Source organism: Acomys minous (assembly GCF_964271855.1).
Source record: "Acomys minous genome assembly, chromosome: 3".
In the NCBI taxonomy this organism is placed as follows: Eukaryota; Metazoa; Chordata; class Mammalia; order Rodentia; family Muridae; genus Acomys; species Acomys minous.
Genome location: NC_140485.1, coordinates 22384495 through 22412239, shown reverse-complemented (window position 1 = coordinate 22412239; position 27745 = coordinate 22384495). Strand labels below are relative to the sequence as shown.

General features: G+C 46.8%; 1 protein-coding gene across 1 annotated transcript in view; it reads left to right on the top strand.

Moving 5' to 3' along the window:
- The first annotated feature begins 554 nt into the window (after positions 1-554).
- Positions 555-27745, top strand: part of SLC27A2 (solute carrier family 27 member 2) — a 37709-nt gene continuing 10518 nt past the window's right edge. Inside the window, exons 1-5 of the mRNA XM_084775507.1 lie at positions 555-1429; positions 9964-10173; positions 12904-13062; positions 15293-15417; positions 25276-25470. Coding sequence (XP_084631633.1) covers positions 949-1429; positions 9964-10173; positions 12904-13062; positions 15293-15417; positions 25276-25470 — 1170 coding nt within the window. The 5' untranslated portion in view covers positions 555-948. The remainder of the gene's footprint in view (positions 1430-9963; positions 10174-12903; positions 13063-15292; positions 15418-25275; positions 25471-27745) is intronic.

Below are 27745 nucleotides of genomic sequence, written 5' to 3'. Positions count from 1 at the left end.
ATGGATGAGCACAGGACAGGAGACCGTGACAATGACGCACACCTTCATGCTAGCCTTTGTACAGTACCAGTACCAATGGGGCATTAATACAAAGATCACACTTCTTGACGAAAAGACCTTTGAAAATGCTATTAGTTTGATCTGTGTGTTTTCTCGGTAACTGGGTCCACAGTGCTGTGAATGTGGGGAGAAAGAGGATCACTTAACAGAACAAAATCTCAAAACAAATTAACAGTACCCCCACCGCTTGATTTCCCAAAATCAAGCGAGGCTCTCAATGCCTAGAGCGGCTGGCACATGCAGCGGTGGCAGGGGCTAGAAACCGCTGGTTGTGACCATCTCTGGCACTTTTTTTTTTTCCTCAGCCTGAAACCTTCGCCACAGGAGACTGTCTGAAGCAAAAGTGAGAAACAAAGAGAGATCTGGCGGAAAGCCTTTGGGACCGAGGAGGGGAGGTGGGACTCTGGGTTGGCATTGGCACCTGACGCCCGCTGTTAATAACAGGGTTGATAATAGGTGCGTTCATAAGGTACTTGATTAAACAAAGGCGCTGTGTGATAAGAGTAACTAACAACAGCCCCACGTCTGAGTCGCCGCCTCCGACCTGTTCAACGTGGGCTCCCTGCGCTTAGCATCAATTGCGGAGGACCGAATCTCACCTGACTCCAGCCCCTGAACACAAGTGTTTCCGAGTCCTAGGCCACCCAGGCTGGCAGGGGTGGCCCCCTGAGCGCACGAGGCAGCCCACAAGGGGGCGGGACGGCCCGCCCGCACAGCGGCGCACGCCGCGAGCACCTGCAGCCGAGCTGCCACCCGCAGTCGCAGCGCGTCCGGTGGCCCAGCCTAGTCGCCAGCTCCTGCTCAGCTCATCGCCAGCCCGCCGCCGAGCTGCACTCCTCCGGCGCTCCCTCGGCCCCGGCGGGGACCGGGGACCCCTCAGCCGCCGCCATGCTGCTGCCGGTGCTCTACACGGGCCTGGCGGGGCTGCTGCTGCTGCCTCTACTGTTCACCTGCTGCTACCCCTACCTCCTCCAGGATGTGCGGTACTTCCTGCGGGTGGCAAACATGGCCCGGCGGATACGCAGCTACCGGCAGCGGCGGCCGGTGCGCACCATCCTGCAAGTCTTCCTAGAGCGAGTGCGTCAGACCCCGCACAAGCCCTTCCTGCTGTTCCGCGACGAGACGCTCACCTATGCCCAGGTGGATCGGCGCAGCAACCAAGTGGCGCGGGCGCTGCACGACCAACTGGGCCTGCGACAGGGGGATTGCGTGGCCCTCTTCATGGGCAATGAACCGGCCTATGTGTGGCTCTGGCTGGGACTGCTCAAACTGGGCTGTCCCATGTCGTGCCTCAACTACAACATCCGTGCCAAGTCTCTGCTGCACTGCTTCCAATGCTGCGGGGCGAAGGTGCTGCTGGCCTCCCCAGGTGAGCTACAGACCGCTGGCCCTAGCCCTGAGGGGAGTAGACTTGACTTGGCTGCGGGGCCACAGTGTGGTGGGAGGCCGGGAAGGCGGGAAAAGAGGTCAGTTCGGGGTGTGTGACGCTCATTAATAATCTTTAGGATCACCAGGTGTGGGGTCCAGATTACATACAAATACCCAACACCATGTTGAGTACTAAGCCACTGACTGGTTCTTATGCTGTGTTGTTGAGAGACAACACAAGGAAAAAAATGTGTACCCATGTTCTGCATGAGGCAATTCCTACCCACCCTACCCCCCAATATTTATCCAGGGGACCACTATGTATGCACAATATTGCTTTTAATCCTCGCAACAGATAGAGGTTATTATGGAACTTAGAAATGAAACTGGTGCAGCCCAGAGATCCAATGCTTCTTGCCCTCAGTCTCAAGAAGACTTGGGGTTAACCAGAGGGATCCACCTGCAAGCCCGTTCCTCTAGTCAGTAACTTAAAACATTTACGTTAAAATTCAGAGGGTCTTGAATGAGAACAGCAGTGGACCCAGCCTCTAGACCTTGCTAGACTACCAGTCATAGGAAAGTCACTTCTCATCCCCGTCATTTCACGTCTGTCCCCTGCTCCCAACAGTTAGTTTCTGAACTCCACCCTGGTGTCCGGCTGCTTCTCACAGCCAGCAAGGAGGGGCCTAGGCCAGGGTACACTAGAAAGACATTAACGTCGAGACAGAAGATGAGGGAATCTAGAAGTCCACGTGTGCCAAACACTGTGATGGACGGTTTTAATATTCTGCTAAATTAAAGATCGTGCCTCCGCTGTATAATGAATGGAGGAAACGGAGGCACAATGTCTAGCCTAGATTCATCATCAAACACCACGCTCTTTCTTATCTAGTGCCATCCTCTCCACAGATGTACATTTTAGGGCTGCAGAGAGTCAAGAATCTATCTGCCCTGCCCTTCCGTTCCTAGCTCAGCGATGAGGGAGGGTCAGCCATAGCAACATATGAAAAAAAAAAAAAAAGCCATAAGGAAACGAAGCCGTTTACCTAGAGCCCCCAGAAGTCAAAATGTCCGTTTACCTCTAAGACACCAGAAAGTCTGTAAGCCTGTCGCACATGACATAAAATCCATAGTACAGAAAAGCAGAGGCTTCAAACAGAAGCTTACAGGTGGAGAGATGATTTTAAAGGCAACAAACTATGCTAAGGGCCTGGTCCTTTGAAGACGTTTCAAAAGGCTCTCTAAAGACTTCAGGATTCGGAACTGTAAGTCTCCGGCAAGCCTGTTGCCTTCTTAGAGCGAAGTCATTAGGGCATTGACCTGTGCTCTGCCCGGGGAAACACAGCAGCACCTCCTACATAGACCACCCCCCCACACTCCACTACACTCGGGGGGACATCACGGTGCTTACAGTTTAACTGACAAAGAGACTGAAGTGACTGATTGAGTTTGGTTTTATAATAGAGCCAGAAACACAGCTACACTACCTATAGGCTGGATCTCTCTGGTCCGAAATGAACCAGCAGTGTCCAGGTTTCAGATTTTTTTTGGAATATTTTGCATATATATCACGGGCCACCATAAGGATGCAGTCCAAGTCCAGAGAGTTTGCTTGTGTTCCACATACGCCATATTGCCTTAGCGTGAAGTTAAGTTTATACAGTATACTCGATAACGCTGTACGAAGAACAAAGCTACACGCTGCGGTGCTGTAGAATCATGGCCACGCTCAAGGAAACAGAATTTTGGACCACTTCAACTTTCAAATTAGGGATGCTGGACCAGTACCTCCTGCTTCGAGCAGATAGCCATGGCCTGGCACATGACTACATGGATAAACACTGAAATTCCTACGTTCAAATCAGACTCAACTCTAACTGGCCAGTGAACTAGCATTAAAATGAGAAGCGGCTTAAAAATTAAAGTGTCCGTTTTCTCTGAATCCCTGAGAGTTCTTTCTACACGACACGGAGTTACACTCTGACCTAAAAAGAGTTCCTGAGAGAGCAAAAGACAGAGTCCAAAGTTGCGTGTTTGGGTAGCCGTGCCATGTGGAAATGTGCAAACTAACCTTTGAGAAAGGCCAATCATCTGAAAACATGTTGTTTCTCCAAATAACAGAGACACCTTTGTACACCGTACACTCTGACCTGGAACAGCTTCTGTAAAGTTACCAGAGTCCAAAGTCTGGAGCTGAGTAGATGGGCCCCGAGTGGAAAAGTGCCGAGTGGGCTGATTCTTAGGACTGTTTGGATAAAGCAGGACCTTGGACATACTGGAAGGCTTTCACCTTAACATGTTTATACCCACAAAAAGTTTATAAAAAATAAACTTTAGCAAGCACAAGAATTATTATTATTTTAAAAGACAGATTCCAAAACCTCGTCCCTAAGCTTAACAGGATCTCAATGGGAGCAGACCAGCCCTACCTCAGCCACAGATGATCTGAGGGCCAGTCTGTGAGACTCAGAATTCCACTCATTTTATAGCCAACCAAACGGAGGCCTGGAGGAGGGCATCCCTTGCCCAGGTCTGTGTGGATACACAGCAACAAAGACCTAGAGACACACCCAGATTTCCCCCTCCCCCCACCTCCCAGGGCGCTTGTTCATTGACCAGCAGTCTGAGTTTGGTACAGAAAGGTGAATTGGTTTTCTTTTGATGCTTAATTAGCATATATAATATTAGGTTTAGTTATGACATCTTTATTTAAATTTTGGTTTTGTAGACGGGGCCTGGTGATACACACTTTAATCACATCACTTAAAAGGCCTATGTGAGTCCAAGGTTAATCCGTCTACATGGCAAATTCCAGGCCAGCTAGGACTATGTTGTGAGAATCTGTCTCAGAAAAAAAAAAGAAAAAATGTTGATTCTCTTCTCTTCTTCTCTGCTGTCTCTGTGACACTGGCTTGTCCCCTTTCATGGCCACCCATAGTCTCCTTTCTGCTTCCATGTTGCTTGTGTCCTAATTCCCCTTCCTCGTCCTTCCCTCCTCTCAAGATCTTGTGTGTGCGTGCGCGTGCACACACACACACACACACACACACACACACACACACACACAAAGCTAGAATCCAAATGTGAGAGAGAACATGTAATTTTTATCTTTCTGAGTCTGAGTTGTCTCACTTAGCACTTGCCAGTTCCATGCAATCCCCTGCAGGTTTCACGGTTTTTCTCTTCAGTCCAGCTGAGTACACTTCTGTTGCGTCCGAGTTAACGTTCTCGCTGTCCGCTAACCCAGGGATGGCCGTCTAGGCTGGCTTCACTCCTGCTGCTGTGAAACATGCAGGTGCCCCTGTGAGCAGATTCCCAGGAGGGGAAGATCTGGGTCATATAGTAATTCTTTTTTTTTTTTTTTTTTTTTTTTTTTTTTTTTTTGAGACAACTCCATACCGGTTTCCATAATGGCTTTACTGGTTTACATTCTCAGAGGTCATGAATAAGGGTTCCTCTTTCCCCCCACATCCTGTCCAGAAAGCACATGGCCCTTCCAAGACCCTCCCCCAGGAATTCCTGGCTGTCTGGGAAGAGACAGCTTCTCTGCTCCACAACCAGGAGAGTCTCTCAACCCTGATTATTTCCTCAGCTTCTGCTTTAGTTGCCTCAGTGCACTTCGTCTCGAGGATGAGATCATACAGAAGGCATTAAACACATCTTTGGTGAATTGAAGAGTGCTACCATTCTGGTAGGTTATAGCAGGTTTTCTTTCCGGAGGCTTGAGATCCATTGAGTTGAGCCTGAAGGCATGATGTGCCACAGTCAAATGCATCTCAGTGTGAGAAAAGCTGTTTCAGTTCCGTCACCCCAGGCTCAGCCTCAAACCTCCCACCCAAAGGCTCTGCTAATAAACGCTTCTGTCCAGCCCCTCCAGCAGTAAAGCATGCGTGCCCTCTCCGCATCTCACAGCAGAGGGGGAACAAGTGGTGAGCATAGATGGACTGGGACCACACTGAGGTCTGTGACCGGACTCTGGAGGGCCCTGTACAATGACCTAAACTCACACACCAAGTGAGTAGTGTCTTCAGGAAGTGAGATTCCTGGCCCAGTAGCCCAGGGTCTGAATGGAGAGCTAGCTTGGTGTTCTCAAACATGTTTCTTCTGCCCCCTGCTCATAACTAAAGTTTGCAAAGGGAGGTGAGAGTTATATAGCTTCGTTCCAGAGAAAAACTAGTGTGTTTCTAGCATGTGCAGGAATGAGTTCATTTTGTTTAGAAACAAGAGGACAGGAGAGAGGTTAAAACAGAGAAGTCTCTCAATCGGCTGTTTGTGTTACGAAGTCTGAAGGAAAAGGCTTGACAGTTCTCTGGACAATGAAATATGAACAGCCAGCATTTGAAAGAGCCTCCCGGAAGACTGGTAAATAAGAATATAGATGCTTAATAGACACGTGTGCTGGCTGCTTACGTCAGATGCTCGTCATCACGAGGTGCCTAGTGTGTGACCTGGTCATCTCATGATCGGAAGTGTCCTTCCTTGATCTGGGGCCTGACTAGAGAACAATAGCTTTAATTGAGAAAGATGGAGCCGGGCATGGTGGCTCACGCCTTTTATCCCAGCACTCGGGAGGCAGAGGCAGGCGGATCATTGTAAGTTTGAGGCCAGCCTGGTCTACAAAGCGAGTCCAGGTCAGCCAAGGCTACACAGAGGAATCCTGTCTCAAAAAACCAAAAAGAAAAAGAGGAGGCTGGAGAGGTGGCTCAGTGGTTAAGAGTGCCGCCTGCTCTTCCAAAGGTCCTGAGTTCAATTCCCAGCAACCACATGGTGGCTCACAACCATCTGTAATGTGATCTGGTGCCCTCTTCTGGCTTGCAGGAGTACATGCAAGCAGAGCACTGTATACATAATAAAAAATAAATAAATAAATATTTTTTGAAAAAGAGAGAGAGAGAGATGAAAACTAAACCCAAGCAAATTAATTGCACAAATGTAAGATGAAATATGGCTCTCTGTTAAATTTTTATTTGCGCCCATTAGACTTTTTAACCGGAAGAGAGCACCTTTATACCTAGGGTGAGTGCTTTGTGTGGGAAGGAAAGGAGGTGTGTCTGTGGTGGAAGAGGGTTCTAATACGCGGCATATTGCACAGCTGACAACGAGTGGTCACTACCACTCCAAACTACGGCTAGCGATTCAACAGCTATTTGGGGTGTATGTTAGCACCACTTTGAAATGCCTCCCTTGTTTTTCTGAATGAAATTGGAAAGACACAAACCCTCACCCTGAGCCACCCGGCTCAGCTGCCTCACACCCATCACTCCTTTGTCCCTGCATCCTTTCTGTGGACTTATCTGTCAGCACTTCTGGGATCTTTGAGCTAACTTAGTGGGTCGTCTCTTCAAGTACCCTCCCAGTGGCACAGCAGGCTGCTAGAGTGCATGTCTGTCCCCTGCTGTGAAGCTTCAGACTGAGCTTTAGCGACTCGCCTGCCTTTGCCTCTATGTGGTTTTTGAGACTTTTCTCTTAAGATTTGAAATCACTTGATATCTCTCTCTCTCTCTCTCTCTCTCTCTCTCTCTCTCTCTCTCTCTCTCTCTCTCTCCCTCTCTCTCTCCCTCTCTCTCTCCCTCCCTCCCCCCTCCCTCCCTCCTTTCTTCCCTCTCCTCCTCTCTCCATCTCTCCCCACCCCCACCACCCACCCCCGACCCCGCCTCTCTGTGGATGGAATGCATCCTGTGTTTGTGGTGTGTGGTATTGACTGCCCACCTCTGTCACCTCTAGGGCAGCTGACACTGGGAACTCATTGACTGGCAGCCAGCAAGCCAGAGGCATCCTCCTGTCTCCACCCCAGCCACTTCCCCAAGCTCTAGGGTTACAAGAGTGGATGGGACCCTGCCTGACTTTTACGTGGGTGCTGCTGGGATCCGAACTCCAATCTTCACACTAACACAGCAAACACTGCTAGCCATGTGCTCATCTCTTGCCCATCGCTTAGTGTCCCAGCACCCAGCACACGCTGCTTTCTCGGGGAGCGAATATTTCCCTCTACAGTGTAAATCTAGACCAAAGAGGAGCTGCCAGATCTATTCCGCAGCCTTCCGGCTCCCTCTTCACCTTCCCAGGCTTTCAATGAGTTGTTCTGGCCATCGGGATACACCGTGATTGTCTGTTACTCATACTGGGAGTCCACATGCTTGAACACACACAGAGCAAGGCAAGAGGACACCCCCTTCTACAAGGCAAAGTCACTTTGTCAAAACTTAAACCACGGGGCAAATGCAAAGACATTGGAATTCTGAGCGACCAGTCAAAATTGTTTTTATTTAGTGTGTCCCAGTCCACTTGTAGAAATGGGGCTGCAGGAATGTCCCTACATCTCAACATAATGAATGTAAGGCTACCTTACAAAAAACAGTTTAGACAAATGAGAAATGTAACACTTGTCTGTCTGAGGATGACAGGCATGCCACTTGTTGACCCCTTCTGGCCTCGGGTACCCCTTCCTGAGCTGCTAGGGACTCTCATCTGAGACCCTTTCCAGGACCTGGTTTAGCTAAAGAGCCACACCCCCCAGTCAGAGCGCATTCAGTGAGTGAGCCAGCCTGATTGGCTGACAGGAAAAGCCTAGAGGCTGGGCTCGGCTCCCTTAACTTGAGACAATGCTGAAGTCCCATTTCAGGTCCCAGTGAGGACCTGCTGGAGATGCCCGCTGCTGTTACTGTATTGGTTCAACAGCTACCTCTATCAAATCTACTTCTCCTGGTCACCCCCACAGGGTCAGCCCCCCAAAAAAACAACCCCTACAAACTTCAGCTTCCCAGTCCAGAGGAACTCAGGCTGTGACAAATGGAGTTATTTGAGTTTTTTGTGCCCTAGTTGGTTGTCATATCAACTACACAGCCAACAGACACCATTCTAACACAGGGTTTTATACTCCAGTCTTCGCATCAGTAGCTTTAACTCGGGGGAGGGAAGACTTCTCTAGTAACGTCAGCAAGACTCGAGGTGACACCATAGAAATCATACAGGGCAGAGGCAACGGCAGCTGCCCCTTCTTTCAAAGAAAAGGACCATAGACCAAGTGCCTGCAAAGAGCTCTCCTATGCAGAAGTCATTTCGTTTTACTTTACTAAAAGCTTATCCACTCAAAGTATTCCAAGTTGCAAAGCCTCTCAAGTAATCAGTTTCAACTTGTTCCTGGTCCTCTGAGCTGATGCGGTCCCCTCTGTACAAGAAGTTGTGATCCCTTAATTGCCGGGATTTCACAGTTGACTGGATGTGAATCTGTCACACTGTGCACTAAACATCCTGGGACAGGTGTGCTCAGACCTGTGTGGGAGCCAGAGAAGAGAGCGACCAGCTGTACCAGAAGTGAAGGTGGGCAGAGGAGACTTGCCCCTAGGCTGCCTTGCGGGAGGACGAGGGATTTTTAAGTGACTGGGGATGAAAGGCCATTTTAAGCAAGTGGGATGGTTATTCAATGCAAGCACGTTGAATAGAGCCTTCGCATGAGGCACGTGAGTAGAGGAAAGGGGCAGAAGCTAGCAGTCAGTGTCAGGGATGAGACCATGGGGCCCCTGCGCACCTCCCAGTGAGGAGAACGGGCTCCATCCTAAGGGATGTGCAGCCACTGCAGAACTGTGAATGGGGAAGGGGGGCCGCTGGACAGTGAGCAGTAGTAAAGCCCGTGTGCTGGAAGCAGAGAGAGACTGACAGCGACGAGACTAGTCAGGAAGCAATTGCTTGCAACTCCAGGTCCAGGGAATCCAGTACCATCTTCCAGCCTCTACAGACAGCAAGCATGCGTGCGGTACATATGCACACACGCAAGCAAGACACCCATACACGTAAAATGATAACAAGCAAGTCTTTTAAAAAAATAATATGCATGCTTACTTCAGTTATTACTATTCAGGACAGGTAAGCTTAAAAGGTGTTTCATTTTGTAGATTGAGGGCACATAATCAAAGTAGGAAGTATGAAGTAAGGTTTGCATATTAAGTCAGACCTTTTTTTTTTTTTTACCCAACCCATGGAAAAAAATAGATTTGTTTGTGATACCTGTACACTCACCTGTGATATAGATATTGTAACAATGATGGCCTTTAGTGTGTGGCATGTTCTGGAAATGCCTGTTTCTCTGTATTAGTATTTCAGTGACATGCACTTAATGTTTGGTTTTGCACAATGCCCATTTCTGTGATAGCATCTACCAACCATCTGCTGTGCTTGGGGTGTGTGTGTGTGTGTGTGCGCATGTGCACGCACTTTCAAAAACATCAAATTCCATATTAAAATCCATAACCAGGATGGCATGTCGGCACACACCTTTAATCCCGCCTCTGGGGAGGCAGAAGCAGGTGACTCTCTGGGGGTTTGAGTCCAGCCTGATCTACATATCGTGTTCCAGGGCAGCCAGGACTTCATAGTGAAAAACTGTCTCAAAAAGAAAAATGTATAGCTCTAAGCACTACTCGTGTCCATACATTTTAGCAAGATATAGGTTGGCGCAACGTATCGTGAAGTTTATGTCGCTCCGTACACATTTAATCAGCTAATGTGGTTTGCTTGGCTTTTCCCCACTAATTCAAGAGCTCCAAGAAGCTGTTGAGGAGGTTCTGCCAGCCCTGAAAAAGGATGGCGTGTCCGTCTTTTACATAAGCAGAACTTCTAACACAAATGGCGTGGACATACTGCTGGACAAAGTGGACGGAGTGTCGGCGGAACCCACCCCGGAGTCATGGAGGTCTGAGGTCACTTTTGCCACACCGGCGGTGTACATTTATACGTCGGGTACCACAGGTAAATAAGCAAGGATTTCCAAGACCCGGGGCCCGTCCTGAAGGAGCTAACCGCCCGCCTGACCTTTCAAATCTGCTGTTTCCCTAGCAAAGGTTATCACTAATACTTTAGAGAATTTAGATCTTGACCCATGAAAACTAATCTTACTTCATCACACATGATCTTATTTGCTTTTCCCCGGCCCTACACACACCCACTCAGTTGCTCTAAAACATATAAACAGTTAATTAACAATTTTTTTTATAAAAAAAAAAAAGTAGTTGAGATGCTTATTGTATTTTGATCCTTTTATATCCAGAATTCAAATATAACATGTAATAAATATAAATGGCACATACCTGTCTTTTTTTTACTGAATGTTTACTTTAAATAGGTAATAAGAAGAAGTTTGGAATGGCATAGTAAAGCCTGTGCCAGTAGCATGATGTGTGTAAGCTTTTGTTCATCAGTTTCCCAAATCGTCATGCCAACAGAAAGGTGCATGTCATAAGTAACCAACTGTGTGTCCACTGTGCGCAGACACTGCCTTAATACATGGGACTTCTACCTCATTTCATAAGAATAATAGACTGCTTAGATGAGGTTGTAAACTTGGATTATAACTGAGAAGAGCTTAGCTTTTAGTTAGTGGTGGGGAAATCCAATCCTGACACTGGAAAGTATGGAACTTCTTCACCATGCGAGTTTTGCAAGGAAATAGAAAACTTACATTCAGGAGTGTTTCCTAGCACTCCAAAAATTAATTGCATAATTCAGCATTGGTATTTAACAGGAAAACAGCCTGACTGATGTATATTTTGGCTGTTTTCTTTATCTGTGGATGAAATCTCTGCATATTACTCTTGAATAAAGTAATTAAATGAGTCCATCTAAGCAGTTAGAGAGCGAAGTGTTTTCTCTATTCCTCACAGGAAATCAGTAGCACAAAAGTATGTAATGGTTACAAAATATTTTTCTTGCTTTATTGATTAATGTAAAATCTTACATTAAGAGAGTTCTGAAAGTATTCAAAGCACAGGAGCTGAATTCTTTAAAAAATGCAACGTTTACTATTCAAACGACTCTTTTCTATGGTGAATATGGTTGATTTGTTAATGGTTTCTTGTATTTCCCAATGCTAGTGTAGGATGGGGCGTTCCCATTAATTAGATCAGTGCCCTGCAGCACTGACTAATGAAATGAGCTTGGAGTTGTGTTTAGAGTGATGGCTGGCCTGCTTCTCACACAGCAAATTGTTGCACAAGCAATCCTTGAGCCCTAGGAACGCCACCTCCTCATCACAGCATAGAGTCACCTCCTTGGGTCTTGAGCTCTAGCTTGGCCCCTAAGTAGTGATTTCAGTCTCACAGCTAACCCCATCGTCTGTGAGGAGCAGGAAAGCATACTTTGAAAAGAAAGTCTTTTAGCTAGGCGTGGTGGCGCACGCCTTTAATCCCAGCACTCGGGAGGCAGAGGCAGGCGGATCGATGAGAGTTCAAGTCCAGCCTGGTCTACAAAGTGAGTCCAGGACAGCCAAAGTCACACAGAGAAACTCTGTCTTAGAAAAAAACAAAAAGATCAAAGGAAGGAAGGAAGGAAGGAAGGAAGGAAGGAAGGAAGGAAGGAAAGAATAGTGGGGGAGGAGGTCCCCCTCGATAGGGGAGGGGAATAGGGTGAAAGCGGGAGGGAGGGAGGATACAAGCATGGCATAACAATTGTGTTGTAACCTGAATAAATTAATTAAAAATTTTTTTAAAAAAAGAAAAGAAAGTCTTTTAATTGTGAAAATTATTATTGGGGAAATGCAAGTGTGCTTAGTTTAACACACTAAAGCTACAGCAGGGACCATTTATACCTCCCAGATTGGCAGGGAGCCCAGTGTTTACCCTTTCATTGGCAAGGCGATGAGGAAACAGTCTCGTGTTTTGCAGGCCAGGGGGTGAGTGGGGATTCCCCCCCACCCCACAACTGACAATGTACGCTTTATGTGCTCAGATTTCAAACACACGGGTTTTGTCCTGTGACATCATTTCATGGTGTGAATTGCCATGTGAACAATGTAATTCACTTGAAGTAGTGTATACTCATATAACAGATACATGGCAGCGGAGGAATAAATGGCTCGATACATGAGGGAAATTTATAAATGAGGACAGATCTTCCCCCAAAAAGTACACTGTCTTTGTGTTTTGAATGGAATTGGCAATTACATGCCATTACAAAGGATAATGGCTTAGTGGTCTGTACTGGTGAGTCTCTGAAACTTAGTTTTTTCATCTGTGAGCTGGATAATGTGGTTTGATTTATCTCTTAAATTGAAATTCTTAAAAAATGCCTTACAAAGTAGTGAGCCCAAAGCAGGGATCCAATCTCTTCAAGTCATTACTGCCATCTGCCTGTCCCAAGACTCGGCAACCTATACCTTGAGAACCAAATACAGCCTCCACATGGCCTCAGAACACGTCCCTCACTGGGGCCTTTACGTACGTGCACAGTCGCTTTCAGCACACTAGCAGAGATGAGTCAGCCCAACAGTCACCATATGACCCCACAAAACCTAAATTATTTACTCTCTGGTGGTTTTCAGGAATTAAAAAAGACACGCGTGTCTGATTGCTCATCCCCCCCCCCCAACCTCCCTTATGCCACTCTCCCAGCACAGTGTGAGGGAATTTTATACACCAGAGCACACTCCCGTGCCCTAAATGGCCAACCCGGCTCACTGATGCCTTCTCTTGTGTCTCTGCAAAGGTCTTCCAAAAGCTGCAACCATCAACCACCATCGCTTGTGGTACGCAACCGGCCTTGCTATGGCAAGTGGAATCAAGGCCCATGATGTCATCTACACCACTATGCCTCTATACCACAGCGCGGCATTCATGATTGGCCTCCACGGATGCATCGTGGCTGGTGAGTTCAGTTTCTCTCCAGGCATCAGGAGTTGGCACATACTCACACCTACTCAAAGGGAAAAACAAACCTGGCTACTTTCCTGTGTACCGGAAATAGTATTTGCTCCTGCGCTGACCCTGAGGCGTTGTGGTTCATGCATCATGAGCACACGTCACGTGGTTCACATCATGAAATTAATTAATCTAAATTAATTTCTATTTCACTGTGCCTCAGCTGTTCAGTATATCCAGGAAGAAATTCCTGTAAAATAACTTATGCCTTTACCCAGGATTCTTAGGTTCTGTAAATGGTTCTCCGGCTTCAGAAGCTTGCGTGTCACTCTCCATCAGCGTCTGACTCAAGCGTCTCTCCCCACTGTCCTTATTCTTTCTTCATCCTATGTCCACAGCTCCCTGGTGGCAGTCAGGCTAGCTGACCTGCCGTCAGCTCCTCTCCCTTCTCAAACATCACCGTCCAAATACGAGTTGGCATTGTCTGTCCCTTCAGGGGAATTTATGTTGCTTTTACCCATGGAGGTTCAGCCCTCTCTCTCTCTTTTTGAGAAAACTAGTCCTTATTCTTTCACTGAAGTAAATAACTCGACTCTTCGCCAATGTGACATTTTGTTTTAAATAAGCCTTTAAGATAGACACGTTTATTTGAAGTAAAATATATAGAACTGGGGGCTGGAGAGATGGCTCAGAGGTTAAGAGCACTGGCTGCTCTTCTAGAGGTCCTGAGTTCAATTCCCAGCAACCACATGGTGGCTCCCAACCAATTTATAATGAGGTCTGGTGCTCTCTTCTGGTGTGCATGTATACATGGAGACAGAGCACTGCATACATTATAATAAACCTTTTAAAAATATATGGAGCACATATATACATATACATTCATGTGTGTGTATGTGTGTGTCTCTGTGTGTGTGTGTGTGTGTGTGTGTGTGTGTGTGTGTGTGTGTGTATGAGGTAGGTTGAATGTTTGTGATTCTGAGCCCTGGTAGGATAGTCTTAAAGGCAAGGCCCTTGCACGTGCTAGGCCACAGGTGTGCAGCTTTGGAACACTGGATTGCTGTCCTGATAAGCAGGTCGTGTAGACAGTCTCCTTGCTGGCTCTGCACTCCCCCTTAAAAGGCAGTGAAGACAGGACAGTCATCCCCAGACAAGAAACAATGCCCTTTGTAGACTTGCTTGTGCCTTGCTTTTGACCCTGATGTCCTCCAAAACTGGGAGAAATCGTTATTTTTTTAATGTAAGCTAGCCTGACTCTGATCATTTTTTTTTTTATAGCATCTTGAACTAGAACGCATGGCCCAAGCGTCTATTTCTCTCTTTTCTCTATTCTTCTTTCTCTGAATGCCCCGCCTGGCATCAGACCCGCCCTTCAGGAGGGAAGCTGCTGAGCATAGGCATACTCCTGGGTCCTCAAGAACAGAGCCGTTGGGGCTCTGAAACAGACAAATCAGAACTTCAGCACCACAATACAGGCAAAAGGAGAAATATATTTTTGAAAGTCTCTTTTCAACACACTAAGTGAATAACATGAAAAGTGGGGGGCGGGGGGCGGGGGCAGGGGAGCGGAGGAGCACGGCTTCCTGTTGCTACTGTAACAAATTGCCAGAAGCTCAACAGCTTCCAGCAGCACAGATTGGTTTTCTCATTGTTCTGGAAGTCAGAAGCCCTAAGCCAGCTGTCTCCAGCCAGGCTGCGCTCCCTCTGGATGCTGGGATCCATGTCCTGGTCTTCCCCACTTTTAGAGGCTGCCATCTTCAAAGCATACCCTCCAACTCCCCCATTTACTTTTCCTCCTTTTTAAAGACCCTTACGATTGATTGGGTGAGGAAATAATCTAGGGGGTCTTACCACCTCCAGACCCTGACACATAACCACACGCCTTGCCTTGCCCCACAAGAAATACAGTCTTGGCTCTGGTGGCGGGTCTCTCTCCCATCTCCTCCCCTCCCCCACCTCCCTCCCCTCCCCCACCTCCCTCCCCCTCCCTCTCTCTCCTTCTCTCCCCTTCCCAGGATCTCGCTCACTCTCCTCCATCTCATAACCCTCATTTGAGCACCCAGGTTGTATTGGAATGGTTTTCCGAGCATCTTCTCTTCTGTAGATTGGAGGCGCAACGTGAGTGAGAACACATCTTCCTAATGCTTTGCCTTAACTATAACATGTACTTACCATGCGTTCGGTTTTTTTTTTTTAATTTTCTAACTAGAGAGATGTTTTCTGTGTCTTTTCTATAGGGGCTACTTTTGCTTTGCGAAGCAAATTTTCAGCCAGCCAGTTCTGGGATGACTGCAGGAAATACAATGCCACTGTCATTCAGTACATTGGCGAACTGCTTCGGTATCTGTGCAACACACCTCAGGTAACACTCCCCGCGTCCTAATATCTGTGTTGAGTGATTGTGAATATCTAATGTTGAATTACCATTGTAATAAACCAGCGGTTACCCCTTGACCTGCTCAATACCCAAATAACCAGACAGAGAGACTAGGATCTATTTTGTTAGCCTATAGCACAATGCTGTGCAATGTGCAATGTACTTGCTTTTCCCTCATATCCCAGGTCCAGCTTATCTCTCCTGGTGCTTCCCAGTCTGCCCCTCATGATTCCATCCTGTCCTTCCTCCTCTTTCTCCCCCCTTCACTCACCAGGATGTCCCACCCTATTCTCTGTTATTGTTCAGCACCGGCTCGTTAGTTTTTATTGGCAATGCAGAGGACAAGCGGTGACATGTTTACACAAACTGGAGACAGGGGATACTTAGAACAAACATCACAATCCAATGTCCATATTGAAACCAAATCATGAGGTACAGAAACCAGCATCTGAGTGAACAAGGGTAAACTGAACACACCCCGCAAGAACTTTATGCCAACATATCTCTTTTAAACCGATGCAATAGCCAGGCTCCCTGGCACGGTGCCAGGCATCTGCTGATTCATCAATCTCAGTTTTCAGTTTAGATGACAGTTAGTCGTTGTGCTGACAGGCCTGATAACACCCGTACCCTGTGGAAGGACCTTAGTGGAGAGCAATGACTAATCATCTTAGTCCAGGTTTTTATTCCTTGTCTTGCTACATGTTTTTACATCTTCCCCTTCCTCGCGCTCATGAAAAGCCACAGCCAACCCCACTTCAAATAATAGGTCATATGCTAACCCATCTGAGTCCATCCGAGCAAAAGCCACTGTCCCTTCTCCTGTCTGTGTCTCTGCCTCTTGGATTGCATGTGTGTTTCTTGCTCCCTGTCTTCTCTGGGCTCTGTAACTTTTTAATGGTTTTGTCTCCTCAACATTCCTTGCCCTCCCTTCTCTACCAGAGTCATTTAGAAAACTTTTACTTGGTGCTTTTTAATGAATATATCTACCCCAGCTTTGAAAGAAGCAAATCAGATCTGTTCAAGGTAACTCCAAGGATCTTGGGTCTGCCCTGCTTGGAGCTATTCCTGTACCTTGACAGCGTTGCTCCCAAGAACTGCCCTTGCACAGACTCTGGCAGCTTCCTTGGGACCTGATCAGATTTCCAATGAACGGTGTCATTGCTATTGTTTGGCTCCTGCTAAGTTTTGGCCTTATGAACTTACTCTGTCTCACACAGAGTGTTTAGTGGCCTCTCTGACCTTCATTCCCAAGGTATCCGTAATATTCCCCCCCTTTGCTAGCCCATGATAATTACAATGTCTGTAGATATTGCCAAATATCCCCTAGCAGACAAATGTGATCCTTTTTGAGAACCGCTTCACTGACCAGTACAGGACGTCCACCAGATTTTAATTCCTTTAAGCTATCCAGTCAACAAAGAAACAAACTCAAAGGACCACTGAGTTGATTAATCACTGTTGGTAAACATCTGTTACATTCAGCTTACACACCCGGAGCTGTGTGGCAAGGCAAAGAAAATGAGCCTCTGCTCCGGCTCCTCTCCCCAGCTTCCTCTCTTCCCTTCAGTCAGCCTAGGTGCTGCTCACTGGGAGCCCCTCCCACAATAGCCAAGCCTGCCCATCCTGATGTGCCACCTTGTTGCTATGTCTCCTGGCACTCGTCACACCTTCGTACCTGAAGGATTATTGTCTGTCTTCTTTTCCCACTAGTGAATTTTCCATGCAAAGGCTTTGTTCTCAACTCCCCAGGATGGAGATTAGACACCAGCATCCCGGGCCCCAGCAAATTCTGGGTACTGAACTTCTATCCTAAGATCTTGCTCTAGGGGGGAAAAAAATGTTTGTTTGAGTTGAAGGAATAAATTTTTTTTCTTCCAAAATGTTCAGGCTTAACGTACTTGTAAATTTTTTTGAAAATTGAACAGACACATAAAAGTTATAATTATCTATGGGCTAAAGCAGGACCTTTTCCCTGAGAGCATTTTTCTGCATTAGTATTTTACCTGGTCCTACAGATTACATACCTACCTATTATAACCCAGCAGTATGTGTGGTGTACACACACACACACACACTTGGATCTTTCCCCATTTTTCTTTCATGTTTGTTTGTTTGTTCAAGACAGGGTTTCTCTGTTTAGCCTTGGCTGTCCTGGACTCACTCTGCAGACCAGGCTGGCCTCGAACTCACAGACCACCTGCCTTTGCTTCCCTGAGGTCTGGGATTAATGGCATGCACCACCATGCCTGGCTTCCTCATTTTTCTTAATGTTAATCTCAAATGCTGGAAAGCAATGATGGGTTTTACACTTTCAAAATACTAAAAGCTGTGATGTGTGGTCTGTGTATGGACCCTTGTCTCTAACTGGGTCTGGCAGCTATGGGTTGCCCCTGAGCACTGCCTGTCCACAGACTGCATGTAAGAATCCTATGAAATGAACCAGGTTATCTCAAAAAGCCCTCAGTGGAGGGACTTTATGAATCACGGAACATTATAGAAGACCCAGATTCTATGCACTCAGGAAAGAGGTCTTTTACTGGCACCTGTGCCTATGTGGCAAGACACCACACATAAAAAAAAATAATAGTTAAAATGAAAGAATTCTAAGGACTTCTCATAAAAGACTGAGTTAAAAACTCAAACTCACAGTACAAACTCTGGGTTGGCATGATTAGGAACTGTGGCACCCTCAGAGCTGTAACCTGAGAACTTAGTCGCCAAGTCCTGAGTCGCCGAGTACTGAGTCGTAAGGGTACTTACTGATCAGGCAAGTGAAAAGACTTCCCCCGGCATGGCATGGCTCATCCAGAGACTCTAGGTAGAGCCAGTCCTGAAAAGTGGAGGCTGCTATGGCTGTCTCTCCTCTTCTTAACCACGTTCAGTAGCTTTCCTGGTAGAGCAGAGGGCGTGGAACAGCGGGACCCCAGGCATAGTTTTCCGGATCATAACTCAGATTTGGCTCCCAGTAAAATACTGCATCAGCACGAGGCCCCTGGAGTCAGAAGGCCTTGTGCCCTGACTCTGCCATTTGAGCAGCGTAGACAACCTCTCATAATGTCAGCCTCCCAACAGCCAGCACCAGCAGGATACGGTTTCTCCTTACTTAGAATCTGATTTTGAAACAGGATTATGGGCACAAAGCACGTAGCAAGGTATCTGTCACCAGTAAATGTGTAAAAATGATGGCTGGTACTGTCACTATCGTGATGTTCTGCGCCTGCTAGTATGCCGCTCACAGTTGGCGGCCCATGTTCTCTTTGAGTGAACCAATGGCAATGTGTCTGCCCCTTGTACACACAGGACATGAGAGACCTTCTCATGACTCGGTCTCTCTTGTCTGGGTTTAATGAAGCACGGGATAGCAGCACGGCTGACTGACATGGCTCGTGGCCGTGTAGTTGAGTCTTCTGTGTCGATGCTTTGCCGTCTTCCTTGTCCTGCCGAGCATACACTTAAATGAAAGATCGCTCTCCTTCCCATCCTCAGTGTGAACTTGGTCCATTCCCATGTTGCCGTTGTAGTTGCCTTAAAAAAAAAAAAGTTACCCTTTAAGGGTAAAAAAATTCAGTTTTTTTCCTTTTTAGATTTATTTATTTAGTGTACATGTGTGTTTTTGCCTGAACTTATGTCTGTGCGTTACATGTGTGTGTGGTGCCAGCAGGGATCAGAAGAGGAAGTCAGATCTCCTAGAAGTGGAGTTACAGATGGTTGTGAGCTGCCACGTGGGTGCTGGGGGGCCAAATCTGGGTCCTCTGCAAGAGCAGCCAGTGCTCCTTAAGGCAGAGCCATCTCTCCATCCCCCTCCTTTGGAAAAAAGGCATATATATATCAGAGCAAGATGTTGCTAACGCTGAGCGTTTCCGTCCTCTAGTCAGGAACTAAGTGACAGCAAAGGGTTCTCAGAGAGATTCTGTGTGTCTTCTGGGGGCGGGGGGAGGGTGTGACCAAGGAGAGCACAGAGAGACAGGGGAAAGGAAGCCAGGAGCATTCTGGGAATCACAAGATACTTTGAAGGGAGGTGAGAGGAACAGAGTGCTCATGGCACTGTAGGCATCAGCTTACCTCCCTATTGATGTCCCGTTCTTAATTTGTGGTGACCTCTCGGGCCTCTTCTACCCTGAGCTTTTGTTTCTTTTTTTTTTAAGATTTATTTATTTATTGTATACAGCATTTCATCTGCACACCAGAAGAGGGCACCAGATCTCAGTATAGGTGGTTGTGAGCCTCCATATCGGTGCTGGGAATTGAACTCAGGACCTTTGGAAGAGCAGCCAGTGCTCTTCACCTCTGAGCCATCTCTCCAGCCCGCTTTTTGCTTCTGAATCACCCAAATTCTGGTAGAAACAGGACAGAGTGGGGTGTGCCAGCACAGGGTGCAGAGTAAACAGAGACAAAACAGGAGAAAGTGGGAGAGAGGGGAGAATCAGGAAGGTTTGCCAGAGGCAACGCACTGTGATGGGAAGTTCTCCAGCCTGGCAGAGAAAGGGCACTTCGGGTGATCTGGACCGACAGGGAAAGCGGCTGAATGTGTGTTAGAACTGCAAACAGCTCTGCAGGAGGTGAGCTGAATGTGTACCCCGGGACGCAAAGCATGATAAAATGTGAGCGTGACAACAGGTGGCTGAGGAGCCTCCCGTGGAAGGGTGGGGTGGGAGATGGCATTTCTAGAGAGGGCTTGGGTCTGCAGAGGGGAGGAGAAGGCAGCTGGGTGGAGCCTTCCTTGTATACAGCACAGTGGGTGCTAAGAACATGGACTGGGGCGGGGGGGGGGGGGGGGGGACGCTGGAGAGATGGCTCAGAGGTTAAGAGCACTGACTGCTCTTCCAAAGGTCATGAGTTCAATTCCCTGCAACCACATGTTGTCTCACAGCCATCTATAACGAAATCTGTATACATAATAAATAAATAAATCTTTAAAAAAAAAAGAAAAAGAACATGGACTCAGGAATTTTGGAAGACAATGAAAACCTTTCACCTCTTGGTGAAACAAAAACAAGGAAGTCAAGTGGGAAAGCACACACACTGCTTTATCCACAGAGCTGAGAGACAGCTGGAGCAGTTAAGACCATTTTGGACCAGAGTTCGATTCCCAGCATCTACATAGTGGTTCACAACTCTCCATAACTCCAGTTCCAGGGGTTCTGACATACCATTTTCTGTCCTCCTCTGGCACCAGGAATGCACATGGTGTACATACATACATGTAGGAAAAACACTCATACATATCAAATAAATATTTTGTTTAAACTAAGAGATACTGCAACCTTAAACTACATAGGACAGAAATCCAAACTAATGTAGTAGGGCCAGGGAAGGCAAAGCCTAAGAAGCAAGTAACATAATACTTTTTTAAAAGATTGATTTATTTATTTATTTTATGTACATGAGTACTCTATTTGCATGTATGTCTGCATGACAGAAGAGGTCATCAGTCAGGAAAGGGCACCAGATCTCATTATAGATGGTTGTGAGCCACCATGCGCTTGCAGGGAATTGAACTCAGGACCTCGGGAAGGGCAGCCAGTGCTCTTAACCACGGAGCCATCTCTCCAGCCCAACATGATACATTTTAAATGGGAGGGACTCATTCTCTAAGAACACTTGGATCCTGAGAGCAGCCCAGGAAACAAGGCAATGGTGTGACGCCTTCAGAATTCTAGGGGAAGTCATTGCTCGTCTAGACTTCTATACCCAGCTGTGTAATCAGGCTGTTTTACAATAAGCTATATTTTCAAATTGAGCCTTGTTGCACAGTCCTATAATCCAAGACTTGGTAGTAAAGTTTGATGAATCAAGAGACAAAAATGTATGCATTTAAGTTTAGAAAAGTGAAAATAAGAAAAAAATAGTAAGAGTAAAAATAAGTGTCTATCTCAGAGCTGTAAGCTGAGGGCAAAAGGTTGGGACAGAGAAACGGAATGAATACAGTGTTCCTCATTCAGAAGTCCTTTCAGTACTAAGTGGGTTCTATGCTGTTTGCTATTTTTCTCTTTTCCCCTCATTTTATTCTTCTTTTCTCTTCCTTCCTTCTTTTTTTCTTTTTTTTTTTTTTTCTTTCAAAAGATCCCCCCAGGCTGGCCTCTGGCCTCAAACTCTGAGCAGTCTGAGGATGGCTTTTTTTTGTTTGTTTGTTTTTCAAGACAGGGTTTCTCTGTGTAGCCTTGACTGTCCTGGACTCACTTTGTAGTCCAGGCTGGCCTCGAACTCACAGCGATCTCCCTGCCTCTGCCTCCCGAGTGCTGGGATTAAAGGCGTGCACCACCACACCCGGCTGACTTTGAACTTCTTATCCCCCTGTCTCTGAAGAGAGTGCCGTCTGAAGCTACGTGGTATGTATACGTGGTGTGTATACGTGGTGTGTATACGTGGTGTGTATATGTGGTGTGTATTTGATTCTTGGAGCAGCTTTTTTTTTCTATCTTTGTGACTCCAGGCTCTTCACTGTAAGCTTTCCAGGGCTCTGTTTCTTTCTTTCTTTCTTTCTTTCTTTTTTTTTTTTAATATATGACAAATAATCCCTGATCTGTCTCGCCCGGTGGATTTTAGAAACTTAACTAAGACAATACAGACCAAATGCTGACACACAGACAAGCCCTCTGTGAAAATACTCTACTTACTTTAATTTTCTGGTTCCCTGCATTCCCTCCCAGGACACCCTGACCCCCTTACCTTTGATTAGTCACTAAATCCCAGTGGGAACCTAAGTCCCGGGTATGTTTGCATGTCTCAGCTTCGATGTAGGAGACAAAGGAGAAAAAACGATAGACACAATGACCCACAGGTCACATCCTTAGGAAGAGGCACAGGTGGTAAAGAAGACCCGGATCCCCAAGGGAAGGATGTACATGAGTTAGTTACACCCCACTCTCAGCTACAGGTGAGCAAAAAACAAAATTTAAAAAAAAAAAGAGCTTCTTAGAAGTTCCCGGATCTCCTATGTGTCCAGGACACTTCTAGCCTTCCAACCTTAATCCCTCTGCTAATGTAATAGGATCCCCTGGGCTGTACTGTGAAAACTGAGCCCGTGGTATTATGATTATAAACCCAGCTACCTGCCACCCACAGGTGTCTTGCTGCACCTGTGGGGCTGGCCAGCTGCCCACACACCTAGGCACCTTCACCCTTTGCCCTGTGCTTGTGCGGATGCCCCAGCCATGGGATAACGACTGAGCACTCCCTGGTGCAGGTTACTTGTTTAAACACAGAGATTGTGCTGTCTGCAAAACACAGGCCCAAGCCCTGTGCAGGCTTCAGAGATATAGTTGGTCTCCAAGGAAGACAAGTCTAGTAATGAAAGAGGGGCGGGGCTAGCAAACAAGGAAGTGAGCTAGGTATGCGGGGTGGGGGGGAGAAGTGAGCACGGGCTGCCCATGGAATGAGTAACGTCTTGAGTTTACACGTGGAAAGGCCTGAGTACAGGTGGGCACCAAGATCAGGTTATTGGTAAGTGGAAATAAGTACTTTTCAATTACTGGGATGTTTTAGTCTCAGAGTTCCCGTGAAAGAGAGTAGGAAGGGAACTCTCTGAAAATTAGACAGTCCTTTCTGAGAATAATATTTTATCGGTAGGGGAACCCTACAATTAGTGTTAATGTTAGAAAATGACCGGTGATGGGTGTTCCAGAACAGCAGCCAACACAAACCGACACTAGCAAACAGACGTACCGTCTACCTCCTGACTGGTAGCTGTGAGCGAGCACACAGTGACCTGTGGAGCCACGACGCTGATGAAGAGATTGTATTTCTAAGCAGTCAGAACACTCAGGCCTTGTACAGGGGCGAGACCGCTCCAAGCGCTTGGCCTTGAGGCCTCTGACCACTCTCTAACAGTCTCCTCACAAGAATGGCGGAGGGGAGGGACTCATTTTCTTCAGTGGCAGTCGCTGTCCACCTCTCTAGCCAGAAAGCCGCAAGGAGCTTCACCACCGAAGTCCTTTGACCCATCATGCCTCTTAAAAAGCAAGTCTGTGCTTGTTTCCTGAGCTGCTTCTAGCTCCTTCTCTATGGAACCAATTTGAAGTTTATTTTGATTTGTCTTCTGTTTGCCAGTCTGTCCTTCTTAGAGAAAGTCAACAGCTAGTGTTCTCCCTCCCTCCCTCCCCCCCCCTCTCGTGCACACGCTCTCACTCTCTCTTGCTCGCTCTCTTGACTGTATTCCAAAGTCCTTTCTCTAGGAAATAATGAAAGAGCTGGGCAGGGTAGCTTCCACAGTAGAGGAGGAGGCTGAGGCACGTGGATTGCTACAAGTTGAAGTCCAGCCTGGGCTGTAGGAAGCGGGGAGGAAGAGCGGCAACAGCAGCAGAACCACCACCACCACACCACCACAACACCACACTACCACACCACCACAACACCACAACACCACACTACCACACCACCACACCACCACACCACCACACCACCACAACACAACACCACACCACCACAACACCACAACACAACACCACACCACCACAACACCACACCACCACACCACCACACCACCACAACACAACACCACACTACCACACCATCACACCACCACACCACCACAACACAACACCACACCACCACACCACCACACCATCACAACACCACAACACCACAACACCACACTACCACACCACCACAACACCACACCACCACACCACCACAACACCACAACACCACACCACACCACCACAACACCACAACACAACACCACACCACCACAACACCACACCACCACACCACCACACTACCACAACACCACAACACCACAACACCACCACACCGCTGCCACCGCGGGCCGTGTTTTAAGCAAACAGTTTCCATTTGATGGGAGAGGAGAGCTCTTGTTTTCTGGCAGTCTATGCTGTCCCAGGTTGTTTTCTGTTCAAATAAAGGCGCAATTTTACAAGTGAAAAGTTAAACATTCTCTAGTTACCTGTCTTTTCCACCAAGCTATGGTCTCCTAGTGAAGATAATTTGCCTTACAAACTTCACCATGTGCCTTAAAACTGTCATTGGCCGGGCCATCTCTGTAGGTATCTAACAGGTGCCGGTGAATGTAGGCAGCAGCATGGCCCCCGCCCAGAAACCTCTAAATGTCACCAGGTCTGCCTAGGTCCTTACACACAGAATAACTTTTTCTCTCTGATTTTCATTTATGGCAAAACCTCTTCCTCCCAGGCCACCTGAGCAGCTGGAAGCCAGCTTGCTGCTGCTTCCTTTCTCGTCCTTTCAAGATGGCTCATTGTGTAAGTTCAGCCGCAGCAGGGTCTTGTGACTCCAGTCACACCTGGTGGATGTGGCCCAGACTTCTCTCCAGTCTTTAGTGTTGTTGCTCTTTAATGGTTTAAGTGAAGTGCTCCCGACTCTCCCCCATCCCAGCTGGGTCCCCGTGTTCTTCACTGCCACATAAGAGCTATTGCTTTACCAAGAGAAATACCCAGAACCCTCCATGTAGCAGAGCATGCCCCTTTCTGACAGTTCCTCATGAGCACATCCCTTCCTGAAATGCACTGGCACTCACCAGCCCCATAAGAAAATTATTAACATCTCACACTAGATGAGAGTTAAATGTTCATATTCCTGGTTCATCTGGTTGTTTCGTCTTGCCTCAAGTCAAAATGGAAAATATAATACTTTTTATTATTAAATCAGCATTCCGGACTACAATGCTTATGTGGCAGAAAGAGGGGATTGTGTTTGTGAGTGATAGACAAGGCATACATTAAGATGAATGTGTAATGGACACAAATGTGAAATTAAATAAGGATAATTATCACCATAAATTAAATATGTCATCTGAATACAATGATTGCATAAATACACACCCTCAGAATGTTAACACTGTCTACTTTCTCTGTGTCACCACAGAAGCCAAATGACCGTGACCACAAAGTGAAAATAGCGCTGGGAAACGGCTTACGGGGAGATGTGTGGAAAGAGTTTATCAGGAGATTTGGGGACATTCACGTCTATGAGTTCTACGCTGCCACTGAAGGCAACATTGGCTTTCTGAATTATCCAAGAAAAATCGGCGCTGTTGGAAGAGCAAACTACCTGCAAAGGGTTAAGTACACTGAAAACATGAGCGTGTGAAAGCTGGCTTTCAGAATAGACCCCTTCAAAGCTACGCCATGATGTAGCATCAGAACCATGTCCCATCAGTGCCACCAAGAGAATTTTGCCCATTCTCTATAATGGCGGCCTTCTGGGTTCACCTCAGACTCAGCAAGTCATTTCTTTTAGCATTTGCAGTCTGTATGATGTGTTCCTCCCTTCGTTTGTACCTGAAAAACTTGAAGGTTACCCTTTTCATAAGTTTACCATACACTGTGGAATGCAGTATTTCCCTTTAGTTGAGATGTGCATGGAAATCACATGGGGAATTCTTTATACCTAGGGCTGTAGGTTCCCAGCCCCCTCCTACTTTGGGCTTGGTTGTTTTGAGACAAGGCCCTGGTGTTTTATAAAAGCTGTGCAGGGTTATTTAAGACCAGCAGCCCAGATCTTCAAGAGAACCGAGATGTTCTGCCCAACACATGTGTCCTCCTCATAGGTCCATCAGAAAGATGGATCTTATTCCTCTTCCCTCTCTCTGTTGTTCTATAGCCTGGGGACTCGGAAGAGTCTGGTTTCTTGGTGGTCAGTCAGTCAGTCAGTCCAAGGATAAACCATGGATATTGACCTGTTGTCATCATGCCTCTGACTGGAAAATAGCCACAGCAGAGCTCTGAGATGGCCTTTGACCCCAGGGACTGACCAATGAAGTATGAGAGCAGGTAGTCCATATGCTAAGCACTGTGGCTCTGAAAGGCAGATCCGAGTGGCACCTCACGCGAGCTGAGTCTCCTGGGAAGTTACGTACATTCCTTAGACCTCAGTTTGATTATCTTGAAACAGAGATAAAACAAAAGACTGAGCCTACGGGCTAGCCCAAACTCAAGGTTAGTAAGGAAAAAGATTTGCTGAGTAATTTATGCAAAATCCCTGCTCTGTGATAACCCTGGGCTTAATTAAGCCTTCCATTTCTTATACTCTGGTTGGAGCACAAGGCATTCCCAAGTCCAAGGGTCCTCCCCAGCAATGGGACCACACCCCACACTGTGCAGCTCACTCCCTGACCTCCAGAACTATGCTGCCTCTAGTTATGTATAAATATTTAAATGTCAATAAAGCAAAATTTTCGATTCCACAGTGTTTGTCATTGACAGGAACAGCTGCCTTGCAGGTGTTCAGTAGGCACGTGTCAGTGACACCACCCTCAGCAAAACAGATAGTTCTACCATCGTGACAATCCTGCTGAGCCACCCTGAGATAGGCTGGGAAGTTGGGGTCAGGCCAGTGTGACTAGCACAGCCATGGAGATCAAGGCTAACCCCAAGCAAGCTGGCGGTGTTGCTACTGTTGGCCTCGGAGAGGGGACTTTTATGGAAATTTGTTTTCTACCAAACTTCTCCTTACCCATGTACAAATGCACCACTAGCCTTTGCTTTCTCATCCATTGGTTGCCCTGTCTTTATTGTCATTTTTTTTCTACATTAAACAAACTCCTTTAAAAAGGAAAGAGAGAATACTTTTTATCAAGGTATCTCAGCAGTTAATGTGGAAAGAAACATTAATTACAAAGGCAAAACTTTTGTTTTTCTTATAAATTAAATCAGTGTGCATTTGATGCCCAAAAGTGCCACTTGGGTTTTTGGTGGTCGTGGTGGTATGGATTTTTGTTTTGTTTTGTTTTGCCTTGCTTTTTGAGACAGGATTTCTCCAAATAGCTCTGACTGTCCTGGAACTCATTCTGGAGACCAGGCTGACCTTGAACTCAAGAGATCTGCCTGCCTCTTCCTCCCAACTATTGGGATTAAAGGTGTGCGCCACCACCACAAAGCGTCACTTGGTTTTAATGAAGCTGAGTTTGAAGTTGGCACATTAAACACAGCTAGAAACTATATCAAAATACTGTTGTACTTGCTGGTTTCCATAAGGAAGGAAAAATAATATGCTTAGTGTTATGCTGGTATAAATTCTTTTGCTGTCATACTATATTAAGATAGAGTCTGGTGTTTGGGCTGTAGTTGGTTTTAGTTGTTAGTGCAGGGACTGAACCGAAGACCTTGCACAGTCTAGACAGGCATTTACCACCAAGCCACAGCCCAGGCCTGTTAAAAAAAAAAAAAAAACTTCTATTTTAGAATAAACTCTTGCTAAATTTCCCATACTTCAGCACCCCTACACACATACACACACATGCAGGCGCATGCACACACATATGCACACACACATACACACACCAAGTAGCTGGGATTACAGGTACGTGCCATGACACTAACTGTGATAGCCTTTT